The 17,697-nt window shown below is 39.2% G+C and overlaps 1 protein-coding gene across 2 annotated transcripts in view; it reads left to right on the top strand.

Annotated features, from left to right (window-relative positions):
- TBL1X (transducin beta like 1 X-linked) overlaps positions 1-17,697 on the top strand; it is a 203,188-nt gene that overhangs the window by 138,056 nt on the left and 47,435 nt on the right. For both annotated transcript variants that reach the window (XM_069770431.1, XM_069770432.1), the window contains exon 4: positions 7,588-7,695. In XM_069770431.1, coding sequence (XP_069626532.1) covers positions 7,638-7,695 — 58 coding nt within the window. In that variant the 5' untranslated portion in view covers positions 7,588-7,637. The remainder of the gene's footprint in view (positions 1-7,587; positions 7,696-17,697) is intronic.

Genomic DNA, 17,697 nt, shown 5'->3' with positions numbered 1-17,697 from the left:
TTTCTTGTTGCATTCCATGCATACATGGAAATGCACACGCACACAGACAAGTAACTGCACAGTCAGATGATCGTGTGTTTTGGACTAATTGGTTTGAAATGAGTGGACACATGCTATTGTCCCCCAGTTTGTCCTAATTGCCATTTTGTGCTCATGTAAGGAAGAAAATTCTTGTTCTGTTTAGTGGCAGCATTCCCAATTGACTTCAGTTGTTCCAAAACTGATGAGGTATCTTAATTCTCAAACTAAATCCAATCATGTGGTTTGATTTCTCAAGCCTCTCTAATTCCTTCCTTTTTTTATTTTAAGACAAGTAATTTCATTTGCAAGCTCTAGAACTACTGTCAACTTTTACTCTCCCATCAATCTTATTTTTGGCTTCCCAGGCTTTCCATACAATATACTAGCATAAACATTATTTTTGTTTATTAAAGAAAAAAATTCATTGAAGTTGCCTCTTCTTAGAACTAAGCTATAAAAGAGGTATAACACAATTACACTAATTAAGAAGAGCAGTTGGGTTTGTTTGCTTTTTTTTCCCCTTAGCAAAGTGCCAAAAAGGAAAGATCAATACAGGAAAACCCATTTTACTCTGCAGCAAAGGGAGTTGGAAAAGATCCACTTGAACTCTTAGAACTGAAATGCTGGAGGCTGATGTAATTAAGTAAACCAGCTGAGAACTGAAAAATAACCTGATAAAACTAAGAGATTGTAAGTATGAAAGACCAGATGCACAGTTCTGCATCGTTTGATAGAGGAGATAGAGTTTGCTGGGAATTTTGTGATGAAAGGCTTGTCTTTTGTTGACAATTAGTTATTTTGCTCTGGAAATTGTTGATTAATTGGAAAATGTTTGAATAGCACTTAGAAATTGCTGGAATATCTCTTGTTGCCCTTTTTAAAAAAATAAATAGATGTGGGTTTGGTTCCAAACGGCTTTTCAGTTTGAAATGTAATTTATAATTTAAAGAAAAGTAGTATTCATGTGGAAATAAAACTTTCTGCAATATTGTCCGCCAAAGTCTTTAATTGGCCGAGTTATTTTTATTAATATTTTTGTATTAGGTTTGATTATTTTTTTTTAATGTTTTGATATTTTGCTGGATGATGTTACTATTTTGTTAACATTTTTTCCAGGACAAGACAACCATTTTGATAATTTATTGCAGATTTTTAAAAGGATAGATACAGTAGGCACAGTTATGCTCTAAAAAAAGAGAGATTCATCTGTTCAAAAGCATGTCTTTATAGGTATTGCATAGTAAACTGACCTTCTCCCTGATCAAAGTTTTTATTTTATTTAAATGAAAACCCCATTTTTGTCAGATTTGCCCATACAGCATTTGATTCATCAAGAGTGACATCTTCAAGACAGAATTGCAGGTTCATTGATCACTGCCACCTGTCTATGGTTGTCGTTCCTTCTACCTCCTCCTTCTTCAGTTGGCACCAGATTTTGAACGCTGATACGGTTGAGTTCAGTGATTAATTGTATGAGAAACCCTAACGTGTCAGGATCCAAGTTAGGCCTTTTTTTATATCTGTGCCATTTTTCCTGAAGTTCTCGGATACAGATGCAGTTGTTACTTCTTATTGTCAGAGTGTGGCCTTACAGGCAGTGGTGAGAATGGGGATGAGCTGGGGCTCCCTGGGTTTGTTTTGGTTTAGTGTGGCCTTTGAAAAATCAGCAGCAGGTCAATGTAAATACGTAGACTTAAAACTAAAAACCAAAAGAAGAGCCAGCCTTAACATTTGGCAGTGCAGGTTTTCTGACAAGCCTATTGCCTTTTCTCTCTGAGGTCCCTGTCCTTACTGAGCTGCTATAAACGTCGGTGACAGATCTCTAAGTGAGACAGCACACACTGTACAGCGCAGTAATCATTCTTGAAGGAGACTTCCGTGTTCTGCAGAATCTCGGCTTTTGTTTTCCCCAAACCAACAAATTTTTTACTGTGCTTGTGAAGAAAACCTCAAAATATTAACAGTATAAGTGATGCAAAGACATCTGTGAGCATCTGTAAAGAGCCTAGGACAATAGCTCTGAGAGGTTTGAATTGCCTCATTTTTGTCATTAAATAGCTTGGATGACCTGTGGTGATCATTTACAGAATGAGGATAGTTAACTATTTGTCTCCTCATTAGGAAAGGCCAGGGAGATACGGTGCAGTCTTACTGTGAGCACAGCTTGATTTGCTTTTTTAAGTGCATGATCTCTAGAAGGGGTAACTATTTATATTTTAGGTTTAGTTTTTTTAAAGCAAGGTGTCAAGTTCAAGCCTTACAAGGAGGAGTCTGGAAGTCACGCATGCACAAGCTGCATTTTGAACAGGGCTCACTGTTATTTTGGTGTCTGGCATAGGTGGAGTTTGGGAAGAACCACGCTGCATGCTCTGTACCTTGTAATCGGCAGGAATGCAGTGGTCTCATTCCTTTGTCAGGATGCTTGTAAAGAAAAGATGGTTTACTCTTTAGCTTCATGAAATGGCAGGAGAGGCTGTGAGGGGAGAGGGGGCCGAGTGAGCTCTTTTCCTCTCCAGAAGTTCGGTTTTGGCATTTGGGGAAAGAAACGTACTGGAGTTCCTCCTCGAGAAGAGGCAGCTGCAATAAAAGCCAAGACTGAAGAATGCAATGGTGTGGGCCAAGCAGAGCTCGTTAGCCTTTGGGGAAGAGCTGCTGGCTGCTGACTCTGTTCTGGCTCGATGGTAAGACACAGCCTAGAAATACAGAAGCGTAGGGCTCATTGAAAGTTTATGATGAAAGTATTTTTCAACAGAAAATATTGAGATTGTCTAAGTGACTTGTTTTGTGAGAAGTGGCTTCTGGCTTTGGGAAACGTTGTTTTTCATTAAACTACAGAGCATATGCAAAACAGTAACACATTGATTTGGCTATGCTGTCACGGTGCCTTCCTAGAGTCTATTTTAGTTCTCGTGTTCACATTCTCTTCTCCGAGCTGGGGAGACTGTAGTCGTCCTGAGAGACACGCCTTGATGCGTGGAGCCATCTTGGACGAGAAAATGGGAGCACAAGTACATGAACTCTGGTTCCCATGCAGCAGGGCATCAATTTGACGACATTAAATATTTGAACTTTTGAGAGTGTTTTCATTTTTATGAAACCTCTCATTTTTGCCTTTTTTTTCCCCAAAGCAAATACACAATTTCTCTTCACCCCCCATTGTTTTAATTGCAATGTTATTGTCATTGAAACTTTGGTTGGGAAAAGACATTTCGGCCTAGCTTTGTCAAACAAGTAGGCAAATAGTGCAACCGCTCCAGGAGGTAAATGAAAATTTGTGGGTTTGGGGCTGATTTTTTTTGAGGGGAGGGTGTTTATTTAACAATAATGATCCCCCAAAAATCCTCCAAGAAGCTGACAACTGCTCAGCACTCGGTTAAAGCAGACTGGAGCTTGCAGATTTCTTTAGGGGGTAAGCTGAGGGCCAGACTGGCCATCTGATGAATATCTGTCGGCTGAGCTGGATGCAGAAATGGGAAGTGCCCGACTTCCTATTTAGGTTTCAGGTTTAGGTTTTAGTTTAGGTGTTTTCCCTAAATGTCTGGCCTGTTTCCGCCTTCCTGAGGGGAAGGTTGACTGGTAACTCCCAGTCCCTGTGGACGGCAATGCTCCTTCAAGTAGCAAATGTAAACTCCTTTCCTGAAATAGCCTCGGCCGTCCCCTGCCCTGGGGTTCGCCTGGAGGGCAGGACACGGCCTTGGAGGACTCTGTGAGCATCATTTACAAGAGAGACGGAGGAGTTGTGTCTCTAGATGCTACTTCAAAGTTGAAAAAGTTATTTTCCCTTGATTCTTCAGCCAGATCTCCCTTATTTATGGCAACAGTGCTAAAATACGCCGGATGAAGGACGAGCAATCCTTAAGTAAGGGGATGGGATGTAAATAAACTATTCTTAGTCGACCTGGCTAGTGCTGTGCTGAACCATAGCTATACACGAGGCTGCCTTCTCCAGAGCCACGTGCACGGCCCATTAACAAGATTCCCAGTGCTCCAGGAAGGTTTAATCTGCGAACAGTCGGTGCACAGAGCCAAATCAGGTCTGGTGGTGTACTCCAGGAATTAAGCTGCCCTGGTCGCCCGGAGCACAGGGCACTGTGCTGCGGTGTTAGCTTCGCTGGAGCCAGCTCAACTCCAGCTGAATGACTTAGTTCAGCAAAAGCCAAGCAGCCCTAGAAGCACCGTGGTAGCATATCTGAGCTAATAACCCCCCAGCTTTTTACCTCTGTATGGGAAGCATTTCTGCAAATCTATCCCAGCAGAACTGAGAGTTGAGCGTTCATTTAAAATAAGTGTTAAATTTAATTTCGCATTATTTTGACAACCCATCCGCCGATGGGCTTTGAATGTTTGGGATCCATTATACTTTGGGAAGTCTTAGTGGGCTCCGCTCACATGTCTGGACATTCTCAAATATCTTCAGGATCACAACCCAGATTTTTAAGGCAAGGTTGAAGTAAATAGAACTTTCCATTATGTGTAATTGGGTGCAGGAAAAGGTGTTTCAAGTAAAGAAAGTTCAAACATGTGCTTGAATGCTTTTTGTAAATCCTCTTGACGTTGTGAAGAATTAAGGTGTTATTGCTGGGTTAAATGTGAAGTGTATCCAAAGGCACATCGGTATTGTTTATAAGCTGTCATTTATTTCTTTAAAAAAACTATTAATCTAGGTAATACCAGTCTCCAGTAACAAAAGGAGACCATCAATTAGCAGAAATAAATCTATCACAATGATAACTAGAGGTTTCTGTGGTTTTCTACAGACTTTTGCATTTCTACATTAAAAAAAAAAATGAATTGAGGGAGGCTAGTTGTTTGTTCCTTATGAACCAGACTTGGAAATACACAAAAGACAGTTATGCTTCTCTCCTTCCCACCATGTCTTCTGTAGCCTCTTTTATTTGGGGTGTTTATCTGTAGAGAAGAAAGAAATCAAAAAGAGTGTTAATGAAATTGAGTATGGTCTTTCATAGCTCAGCCACATTTCTAATGAATAGATTTCTCTGGGTCAAAGCCAAGATCTGTGTATCGTTTTGGACGGGTAAAAGCTTTACAGTTGTGTATCTGATTGCTGCAGTGGAATCTGTGGGAGTGAAGAAACCTTAAATGTATGAGTGGGGATCATCTGGTTATTTATGGCATGGTAACAATGTGTATAAAGATACGATCCGACACATATGTCAAAGTAATTCCTGTTGACTGACTTCAGGGAAAATGCATTGTAAATCCAACTACTCCGTGTGCTTGGGATTCTGATACAAAGGTAGCTGCTGTGGAGGATTTTCTGGGGCTGTCAGACTATTTTGCAGTCAGGCTGATTTTCTCTGGTTTTAATTCATTTTAGAAAAGTCATATTTAGAAAAACAAACAAAAAACAACGCTCCTCCTTTCCCTTCCCTTCCCATCCTTTTCCCAAAGCAACCCTCTGTGTGTGGGAAATACCATGTTAATGTCTTAAATTAGCAGGATGCATCCAGAAACAGCATTTGTAGTTTCTTGATTTTTTTTTTTTATAATAAAGTTCATTTTACCACAAAGTACGTCATTGCTGAAACTGAATTTTTGTAAGAGGTTTCATCTTTACCAACTTTCCTACCACCAAATTCTGAAACTGCTATTTTTAAAATGCTTTTAGAAGTGTTATGTCGTGTGTTCTTTTTAAACCCACAGCTATCAGAGTTTCTTGATTTATTGTTATCACGGCCGTAGCAGCGATACGGATGTATTTTAAGTACTCAGGCAGGGATGAAAATGGCCTTAACTGTTGCCATGAATGTCTGTCTTGTTCTTCATTGTATGGTAATGATTATGCAAAAAGGAGCACAAGGATTTATTAATTATTCAGAACCAAGTCTGTTTATCTGGCAGAAGCATGTACAAAGTTATAGTGAAAGTGGTGCTTTCACTGCCTGCAGTCGCCGACCTTGGTAACTAAAGCCCTTACAGCTACCGGTGCTTCCAGTCTCCTGATCCTGTGGCAGAGAAATTTGAGCCCATTTTACAGATGAGGGATTGAGGAGAAAAGAGACTGAATGGCTTCCCTGGGCAATACGTGGCATGTGTGACAGGACTGGATGTTGGATAGAGCTGATATTGTCCTCAGCCAGAAGCTTAGCAGAAAGTGATCATTCTTTCCAAAAGTAGATGAAATTTTCCTCACTGAGACTACACAATTTTAAGTATTTTCTTTCTTCTTGTTCTCTGTGAAGCACAAACTGTCATAATAAAGACTAGAATACTTGAGGAAGATGTGTCCCAAATTAGCAAGCTGTGGTTTCTTATGGAAAACCAGCGTCCGAGCCATTGATGAAATATAGCAGCCCGGGAGAATAAAAGGCTTACCGGGGTTCGAAAGACCTCCATTTACATAAATATGCAGAGACATCTGTTACAGTCATGAGTGACCTGCTGGTTTAAATCATCAGCAGGGGAAACTTGTAGTCGATCAGCATTGCCTGCAGTAGCAGGTGCTACTTTAGGCAACAGGAATTACTGAAGAGGTTTTCGATGAACAAAGACCTTTCCGCTTGCCAAGAAGAGACATACGGGAAATTGAAACAAACGGCACACGCCTACGGTCTTTCATTTGTAATACGCGAGAAGAGCGTAGTCTGTGCTTCTGCATCCAGATCTTGACATGATTAGTTATAGGTATGGTGTGGCTGACAAAGTTGCAAAGTTTATGTCTGAGAAGTACTTGCAGCTTTTAAAACCAAACTACTTAAGTCAGATTCCCAAACAGAAATGAATCATCAAGATTTAATGGAAAATGTTCAAATTTATCATCTAAAAACAATGGTTTTATTATCAGAGTGTATGCCCAAAATAGTAATGTAAAACTGTCATCCTGAAGGTTACAGTTACTTAAGTGAATAATTGAAGTTTAATTCTTGCTCACCATTAATCAGCAGAGACATTATAACTTTATATAATACCAGGATATTTGTATTCCTTGTTGGCACAAGGTATATGACGTTCTCTCTTTTTTTCCCCTCTCTCTCTTCCCCGCACCCCACCCCAGTAATAAAATGTACAGGCTCATCTTAAATTTAGATTTGTTTCTATTTTATGGGAACTTTATTTAAGTTCACTGCGTAATATGGTTTTGTAAGGAGAGGATCTGTCTTTTCAGTGGATGAGCTACTGGATAGAAAACTAGATTACAAATTCAGGGCTGCAAAAAGGTTATGATTTGGTTTGTTATACGTGACTGTAATTGCCAGCAGTGCTGAAAAGAAAATACTCACACAGCAAAAAGGAGTGTCCGAAGAACCTGTAGTAAAGCCACAGAAGTAAAAGAGTTGACATTTGCAAAGGCTTCCAAGATTTAAACCGCTCCTTCTGACTCTCTCATATGTGTTAAATACTGCTCTTTAATTATAATAAAAGGTACGGTACAGCTTGAGTATTTGATTCACAATATTTAATGGGTGCCTCGCATTGCGACATAAGAGCTCTAATAACTATATGAGATCTTTAAACACCTTAACAATTGCCACCTCTATTTTGATAACAAATTTCATAATAAATCAAGATAAAACAAAACCTGTTCTTTTCTTTCCCTTTGAACAGAGCGTGGATTACACTTCTCGTAAACCTCATCATATTGAGGTTGGGCTAAGATGAGCATAACCAGTGACGAAGTGAATTTCTTGGTGTATCGCTATCTCCAGGAATCGGGTAAATTTCCTGTCTTTCCTCACAACTTCAGGTCATAGACGAAATGGGAAAATTGGCGTTTTGCATGGTATTGCTTTAAGAATGTTGCATTGAATCTTTCAGACTGATAAAATCAGACTAAATATTTCTTGCACGAACCCATGTTTCTTTGAAATCATGGTCTTGAACCTAATAAAAGTGCAAACATACGCAGGTACAAAGTAAACATTGCAGTTAGGCAAAACAAGGAAATAAATAACATTATGTTAACAAATGTTTTTGTAGAGTTATCTCAGCCAAAGTCATTTTTGGCAGCATAGTCACAAAGCACATGGATTTTGTATCTTTTCTCTTAGCTACTTGAAATAGTTCTGTCAGATACTTGCTAAGGAAAGAGGGATTGTCTATATTGGTTTTATAGTGGCTGCAAACAGAAATTTGGGTGCAAGCGTCTGATGTTTTAGAACGTCATTAGGGTAATTATGTATGTAAACTGAGCTGTGCAAGTGTCAGTGTGGCTCTGTCTTAGTATCACTTCCACCTTTATCTGTTTTTGTATCAGAAAAGAATGTCTTTACAGAGCTTTTCCTTTTAGAAGGAAAGCTTTGTCTTTCCTTCAAAAAAAAGAATTAAATTGAAATTTAAATTTAGGATCTATTTTGGTTTTGTAATCTTGATTCCACTGTTTGACTGCAAAAAGTTCTCTTCAGTAATGGAAAATGTACTGTTAGTGCAGAGGTGATAGGGGAGGTGAGAAACATCGATAAAGGATTTATTGCCAGGATTCCAGTTTACTTGGTACTGGCCCTATGTTCTGCGTTGGTAAAAGTAGAATTGACTAAAAATATTTGGTGTTTCATATGCTGAAACAAACAAACAAATTCTGTGGAAAATACATGTCTTCATGTCAGAAGACTTGAAGCCAGTTCTAGAATGAGCCCTCCAGACTTGAGAGATGCCTTGGACAGAGGAGCAAAATCCCAGCAGGTAGAAGACACTGGGTTAGCCTGCTTCTCTCGGTCATTATAACTAGCATTCATTAGATACGTTATTTTGATTTGTTTCTTCTACTTCCAAGACTATTTCAATCCCAGGAACCCAAATCCCTATGAAAGGAATCTCCACTGAAATTGAGAAGGTTGATAATACTTCTTCAGGATTTGGTCTTTTAGAACAGTCCTTTGACAGTCCAGTTGTGGCCTGTGTTAGTAGCTGTTTTCTCACGTTGTATTCTCTCTAATAACGGAGCTTATTAAAAAAAAAAAGTCTAGTTCTGGTATGCAATCGGATGACAGAAAGATAAGGAATTAACTAAAATTTAATTCAGACAAAGTTTATTTTTAAAAATAAGCTATTGGTTACCACACTGGAAAGGGCTTTTGAACATTAGAGCAGTGTGCAGATGGACATAATCGAAGCCTAAACAATCCTGAAATTGTTTTACGTTGTTATATTTGTATTAGGGGAGATTCTACATAACAGGGTATCAATGTGGTCACTTTTCCTGATGCGAAAAAAGAAAACTAGCATTTTCATTCCTCGTGATAGATCAGTAGGTGGGTTAGTGTTGTGTAGTGATTTAGAAGGAGGCTTTACAAAGTCGATCAAGTATGGTGGTATCAGCCAAATGTCAGGCAAAAGTTCTTCTAGGTAACCCATCTCCCACAAGCAAGCAATCACTTTTGCCATTTTAGGGAGAACTTCACATCCAAATTTTCATATTAATTGCAAGTTGTACTGCTCTTATCTTCTTATGTAAAGGGCCAAATGTTTTTCTTACTTAATCCACACATACTAAAGGCATTCACAAAAACATTGTCTTTCTACTGTTCTGTTGTATTTTACCCATATAAGAGAGTAGAAGTTGAGGTTAAGTATTTGAAGAAATACTCAAATTTGCTTCAAACTGAGCATATTGAAATCTAGATGTTAGGTATTAATTTAGTAGATATAACTGACAGTTTGCTAGTAATTCCATTCAGCAAATAAGAGCTATAACCAATGATGAATCCACTAATCTATTTAAAAAGCTTCTTACATTCAATTTGAATCTTGTTTCATACTGTTATTGTTTTTTCCAAAGAAATTTTTTTATCTGTATTTTCAGATAAAGTAGGGTAATAAGACAGAAATTGTTATACAACATCTTGTCTGTCCAACTGCTAGTATAAATGCTATAAGATGTGACAGCAGATGAAAGATGTTTAATCAATAACTTCAGAAATAATGCATGCCAAATTTACAGGGCTAGTGTTTAAATACCATTTAAGTTCAAACCTCTACAGTTTAAGGAGTTTACCAAAAACAAGTTTATTGCATTGATTATTTATTAACATTAGCTGAACCCAAAGCTTCTAAAAATTCTATCAGACACGGCCGTAAAGGTTGCTTACAAGACCATACAAAAGTTTAGGGTTTTCTTCTTGTATCTGTCCTTTAATCTTATCATGTAAAACTTCCAGGCTTTCCCATAAAGTATAGGCAAATGGTGGGAGGAAGAGAGAAACGACAAAAGGAAATACATATAGTGGAACAACTATATAAAAAGCAAACTGTCCCTGTAATATTTCAAATGTTTTGCGGCTGCAAGGCACAGAAGCACTTGAGATTATTTGAAACATTATAGCAAAGATACTGATGGGTGCTTTACACTTCATTATGAAAATGCTGACAGGTCATTCTAGTAGAAGTTCAGCTCTTCTAAAATTGAAGTTAGGAGTGAAACTCGGTAATAATATTTCCTCCTTAATTCTCTGTCAGACTAGAAAACTTGCACAGAAGAGTATTAATAGAGTTGAACTGTCTAAACCATTATTGTTGCTTTTTAACAAATCTTGGCATACCAAGGGGACTTCCAGTGAACTGGAAAAAGAAAATGTTGTGCCAGAATTTTTAAAGGTTAAACAAGATGATCCAGGTAACTATAGGTCAAGCAAAATCATTGGAAGGTTGAAACTAGATACCTCCAACAAAAAATGAAGAGATGACATCATGCCTAATGCCAGCCAGCAAGTTTTTATGGATAATAGATCTTGTTGGACAAACTTGATACTGCTTTTTCCAAAATCACAAATGAAGTTGACAGAGATAGCTGTGCTGACAATAATACACTTAGACTACTTTATGACATTTACTTAGTCTTGTTGACACAGTGGTTAAAAACAAAATTAAGTAACAGTGTGTAAAATCAGTGTAATCTAGGGTTAACCAAATGGATTAAAAACGGGCTGACAAAAACGTCTTGAAAAATGATTAGAGTTGGGGAATATTCATCTCAAAGGTTGCTTCTAGTGGGAACTCGCAGGAATCTGTTCTTGGCGTAATAGTGCTCAATAGCTTTATCAGTTACCTGGAAGGAAATATAAAACGATTCTCAAGTACATTTGCAGATGGAATGAAATGGTAAGTTGTGGCACTTGATGAGATATACTGACTGATCATGTGGTTTAACAGAAAAAAAAATACAGCCAGGGAGACTCCTTTGAGTTGCCTGCTGCTGGAGAAGCAGGCTGGAGAAAGTGCCTGGCCCAGGGGCAGTGCAGTCAAATCCCTCCAGTACAAGACAGGGCTTGGGCAAGTTAAAGCTCTAATTGTTTACCTGTATTAAAATAAGTAAGTAGATAATTGCCTCTTCACATAGGTGACTGTCTCAGGGCTTATCTATGCCCGGAAAAACAAAGCAGTCGGGCATAATTTCCATTTAGGCTCCATGGGTTGATGGCATAGGAATTCCACCACTAAGGTGGCTAGGTGTTGTCACTTCTACTGTAGGACCATGAATGCCCCCCTTGAGGTATAAAAAAATTGAGTGTTTAATTTCATTTTAGGATTGTTACTTCCTATCCAAATGTCAAGTCCTGCAATGTTTGGTTTGCTCCTCTTTGAGTATGAGCTTTTTGGTGCACACTTTGAAGTGGCCCAGTTCTTAGAAGTGCTGAGTACTTCCAAGCATTGTTTATCTCAGGAGTCAAACTTTTTACATGTCAGGTTATGTTTATTTGTAGGTGTCTTAATTCAAAGACTTCCTTTAAGTGAAAATGTTGGCCTCAGTTACTAACATGAAGCTTAGGTTATGTCTACACTATAAGCGTCCTACCAGTGTGAAGACAGGAGAACACAAAATACTCCTATGGTGGTTGTATTTACACCAACAAAGCAGGTGCATTGACAAAAGTGAAACAAGCTATACCAAAGAAGCCACAGTTCTGACATCCAAATTACGTTGATTCAGCTTTGCACCTCTTCAAACTTCTTAGAAGCATACTTTTGCTAGCAGCCATCTTCACTGCTCACATAGTCCTTCTGTTGGTTTTCTTAAGAGTGAAGAGCTGTGTCTCTAAAAAACTACATAGAATTCAGAATATAGAGTTTTTCCTGTTCTGCTTTGTCTGTCCAAAAGAGAAACAGGTAATTATTTGGCTTTTGGAATGAAGGTCAGAGCAGTACAATGCAATGGGAGTAATAAGGATTCCAAGGAAAATTGAAAAGAGAGGGGGGTGGGGGGAGGCAAAACCAAGGGAAATCAAATCTCTCACATACCTTTTAATCTGAAATGTGCTGCCATCTGTTGTGAGTGACAAATCCTGTCATAGGTCCAAATGCTACAATAAATTACCTTCTTCACCCAGCCCAACATGTCAATTCAGTTATTAAAGCTTTTTCAAATTTGATATTTTTGATGCATTGATTGATTTAATTGTGTTCCTTTTCCAGCACTTACAGGCATGTTGCAGTATAGAATCCTTATCTGAAAATCAGCTCCCCAGCTGTCTGTGGCTTACACTGCTCTCTAGTAGGGTATTTATTGTAGTGGATGTCTGGCAGTGACTTGTTAGAGTTAAGGTTGTGTAACACTTTCCATTTTCGCTTATACTTTCAGTGTTCGGTTTGAATTTTTCCATGTTTTATGACATACACCTGATAAACTATTCCTCAGTGTACAATCTGTACCATGTCCTAGACTATAAAAACACTAGCTGAAGGTTTTTGCTAAAAAGATGTCAATGAAATTTTTAGCTGCTGACTTGGGACAATTTACCATTATACTTTAGAATTGTCATTTGTTTTCTTACCAACCATAAAAATTGAGGGAGCTAATAACGTAGTTGTTTTCCTTCTGTAGATTCAGGATGATAGCAGTGCGTTGGTCTGTTGGGTTCATGGTTGACAGATTTCCTTGTTTTCCTAAAATATAAGATTTTCTCTCAGGTTTTAAGAATAGGCTCAAGGGCACATAGACCATGAAGCATTTTTGTGAATCACAGCACAAAATCCTTTGTAGAGTTAGGCATGTGCAAACATGGGCCTTTCCTATTAGCCACATCCAGGGCATCTTACTCTCATTCTGCCTTCGGAAATTGAGAGAATCCAAAAATACAGATATTCTGAAGCTTCTAGGATTTCATCATTGTGATGTTGTCCAGCTAGATAGTAGTAGTTGAAATAGTACTAAGTTACAATTTTTCCAATGCTATTTACAATTTTTTGAAAAGGAAGCAATAAAATTTTAAGGAAGATATCTTCTTTATGACTAATTCGCTTTTTTTAACAAAGAAATTTTATACAAAATGTAAATATCGCAATTTCCTTGGGTAAGTTCTCAGGCAATAGGGAATGACTGAAGATTACTTCTGAATTTGTGCCTTATGCAACAGTCTTTCCTTACATAAGCCTATGTAATTTTTCTCTGAAGTCCATACTTTTTCTGCATGTGAGGTACATTTAGAGTATTTTGAACAACTGTGTATGGCACAGAGTTCCTGAGTCACAGATGAGAGAAGTGCATGCTGAAAATAATTCAGATTAAGCATAGCATGAAATATTGGCATATATAGGTCAGCTAAATTTGCTTCAAAGCTAACTGCTTCCTTTGCGTAGGAAGGCTGCTGCTAAGTAGAAGGGGGATGGTACAGTGCATGGGTTTTGCTTAAATTATTAAAATCTACACCTTGAAGAATAATTCATTAGAAGAATGAATCACTTGGTCAGTAAAGGCACTTGTCTGGTATGACAGTAAAACCAATAGTGTGTAGTGATGGTAGAGTCAGTGGATAATGATTTTTCTTTTGCCTTTTTTATCTTTTCTTCCAATTTGGCTCATTAGGATCATAGGAGAGTTCAAGCTGGATGGTATCTCAGGAGATGATAGAGTCAGAGAACAGTTCAGGTTGGCAGCGACCTTTGGAGATGATCTAGTCCGATGGCCCTGCTCACAGCAGGGTCAGCTGCAGCGGGTTGCCGAGGGCTGTGTCCGGTTGGGTTCTGCGGATCTCCCAAGGATTGAGAGTCCACAACCTCCCTGGGCAGCCTGTTCCAATACTCGATCACCCTCACAGTAAAAAAGTGTTTTATTTTGTTTCAGTGGAATTTCTGGTGTGTTTCAGTTTGTGCCCATTGCCTCTAGTCGTGTCACTGGGCACCACTGAGAAGAGTCTGGCTCCGTCCTCTTTGCAGTCCCCTCAGGTATTTATGCACATGGATAAGGTCCCCTGCGGGCTTCTCTTCTCCAGGCTGAGCAGTCCCAACTCTCTCTGCCTCTCCTTGTATGCCAGATGCTCCAGTCCATTGATCATCTTCGTGGTCTTTTCACTGGACTCTCTCCAGTGTGTCCCTGTCTCTTTGTACTGGGGAGCCCAGAACTGGACACAGTGCTCCAGGCGTGTCTCACCAAGGCTGAGTAGAGGGTAAGGATCCCCTCCATTGACCTGCTGGCAACGCTTCTTGTAGCACAGCTCAGGATGCTGTTGGCTTTCCTTGCTGCAAGGGCACATTGCTGGCTCACATTCAACTAGTCCAGCCTCCTCCTGCTCAATGCTGGGGGGCCTCAAAGATTTTTTAAAGAACCTATACATAAAGGTGCTGTTAAACATGATAGTCATTGGAATGCTCTTGAAGCTCTGTACATAGCTGTGCTCTAATAGTAAGGATGGAGACCTTTTGTTTGCTGAGGGAAAAATACAGCCTTGATATGACATCCTGCCAGCCAAAGATAAAACACGCATTTTAGTGTTGTTTCAGTAACAATCTATGCGTGCGTTATTTGTGTTTACGTATGTGTTATCACTGGCTCTTGGGCCGCATGTATTCCACCTGCAGTATAGAGTAACTATAGTTCATAGACCAAACTCAGCTGCACTGAGAGAAAGATGCTTGTGTATTTGCTTAGCTTCTGTTAGCACAGGTACTTTTGCAAAGTTAATACTGTGTACAGTACCTCACAGCAGATGTTAAAAGGTTGTAGTCCTAAAATGTATTTAAATCCTCTGAGAAAAGACTATTACAGGTGTGCTGGGACAATATTTAACATTCAAAGTAGTGTTTATGAATGTATAGGTCAACAGGTATCTCTAAATGTAGTATGAGTGAAATCCTAACTATATTATTCAGGAACTGCTGTTAAGACTGAAGGCAGGGCTTCTTTCACCTTTTCAGCTGTACAACGACGAGGCTTTGGAGCAATACAAACTCTATTTTTAATTCTCATGGTTTAGCACAGATCTGATTTGTGACCATGCAGCCCTATTTATAAGATATGTTGTCCTCATTAGGGCCAGCCTACTCAGTTAAGGTGAAATAACTTAAGCTTATGATCCAAATCTCTGATATACTGGAAGTTGGGTGTAGAACCAACACTTGTTGGTTGACCTTTCATGAATTATTTGAGATAAATAAAGCCATAGTGGTGTTCTAGGAGTGGAATATGTGTTAAAGTGACTCTTGGATAAGAGCACCAGAGAAATTTGACCAAACGAAAGTTTTGGTTTAAATAAAAGAGTTTCCTAAAAGTCACCCCAGAATGAACATTCCTATCTAGTGAGAAACCATCTGTAACTATATATATTGCATATAATGTAACATAATACATATAACCCCCCCAGCATAATATGTACGTAGTAAAAATAGTGTACTATCAAAAGGGTATATAAGGGGTTTTAATAAACTGCTGCTCCTTCTTTTTTTTTTCTTTAATCTCTCCCCTGCTTTCTGTATTTCTTCAAAATGAGGGAGGAGGTGACTGTATGATTCCAGAAACAGTGAGACTAACTCTGACTTTGAAATGATACTTCGTAGTTGGAGGATGGATGACTACTGAAAAGACAAATCCATTTCTCAAATAAGAACTGTATTGTTATGCACAGTTTTTGTCTTTGCTAGTAATCATTTATTCTCCTTGGAAATACTAAGTACATTTTAAGAAAATCAGGGTCAGCATTAGAAGACAACAAGCTTTATTGGGCTGCAGTTCCAAAACCATTTTTTTTTTAAACTTATCAAAGCTGTAGATCTTGGGAAGGATGAAGCTGATAGGTTAAAGGTAAATACTTCTCCCAATTTCCTTTAAAGATAAGCAAATTGGTTTCTAAGCCAACAGCACCTGCATGAGTCAAAACCACTGTTGTGGTTTAACTCCAGCCGGCAACTCAGCCCCACGCAGCCGCTCGCTCACTCCCCCTCAGTGGGATGGGGGAGAGAACTGGAAGAGTAAAAGTGAGAAAACTCGTGGGCTGAGATAAGAACAGTTTAATAGGTAAAGCAAAAGCTGCGCACAAGCAAAGCAAAACAAGGAATTCATTCCCCACTTCCCATGGGCAGGCAGGTGTTCAGCCATCTCCAGGACAGCAGGGCTCCAGCACGCCTAACGGTGACTTGGGAAGACAAACACCATCACTCCCAACATCCCCCCTTCCTTTTTGTTCCCCCAGCTCTGTCTGCTGATCATGACGTCCTGTGGTCTGGACTATCCCTTGGGTCAGTCGGGGTCAGCTGTCCCAGCTGTGTCCCCTCCCAACTCCTTGTGCCCCCCCAGCCTGCTCGCTGGTGGGGTGGGGGGAGAAGCAGAAAAGCCCTTGGCTCTGGGTGAGCACTGCTCAGCAGGAATGAAAACATCCCTGGGTTGTCAACCCTGTTTGGATCACAGATCCAAAACATAGCCCCATAGTAGCTACTGCGAAGAAAATTAACTCTATCCCAGCCAAAACCAGCACAACAATATTGCATACTTTTTTTGTAGAGCAGTGAATACTAGCAGTATTTGATGGCCAGCTTCTCAAAATCCGAATTCCACAATGAGGAGGAAAAAATATTTTTACAGCTAAAGAAGTTATTGGTTTTGTCGTACTTCGTTCTGATTATATTTTCAAAAGAATGTAATAAGCTGTATGAGAGCCATTTTTGTGTGCGTTTATATGCACAAACTTAAAGTTTTGTGACCAGATATCTACTTTATATACATCTGTATAAATGATAATTTCAGATGTTTTGTGGTGCAGTTCAACAGGTCCTTTTGAAAACTTCTCTGTGTCTTTTACCCTGTTGCATAACAAGAGCAATATAAATGCCATGTAAGAAAAGCAATACTTAGTGCAGAATTTTGTAAGTTCCCGTGAAGGGAAAAAAATACACTGAGTACCTTGTTCTTTTGCCATTTGCAAAACCCTCCTTACTTCGTATTTCCTTCTAGGTCTCTTCACAGTTTTCTAAACTTGGCTATTTTAATTTTTCTTTGGCCTGAAAGTTGCCGTACAGTGTTGGATCTCAGACACTGAGCAAACATGGTGATTTTTAAGTTACGCAAACATAAACAATTACACCTTTGCAAATCTATTCTGTAGCACAGATTTGGATTCTGACCACTTCATGTCCTGTTTTTTAAAGCTTGCATAAATGCATTGTTCTAGGGGTATTAAGAAAATAGGATGTTGGGTGGAAGGCAGATACTATAGGTCAAGACGGCTTTGCTAGTAAAACCAGTGAAGTGCTACATATTTGTCAACTTCTTTTTCTTACGATTCTCCAGGCCCAGTGAAAGAAGCTGTTATCTTGCAGCTTTGCAAGTTTTGCTAATAACCTGCACGCTGGGGACTTTCTGCCTGCAGAGCTATGGCAGTTACAAATCACCCCTCCTCACACCAAACCAGCGTAGCTGTATTAGGAGTCTGTTTGTAGTCACCACCAGCAGAAACCATCCTGGTGTGGAAGTTCCTGAATGCCCACTGAGTGTCAGCTGTGGTGTCCTACTTGCCA

This window comes from Haliaeetus albicilla, chromosome 25 (assembly GCF_947461875.1).
Source record: "Haliaeetus albicilla chromosome 25, bHalAlb1.1, whole genome shotgun sequence".
Classification (NCBI taxonomy): domain Eukaryota; kingdom Metazoa; phylum Chordata; class Aves; order Accipitriformes; family Accipitridae; genus Haliaeetus; species Haliaeetus albicilla.
Note: the sequence above shows the minus strand (reverse complement) of the source record. Positions and strands in the feature narration are given on the sequence as shown.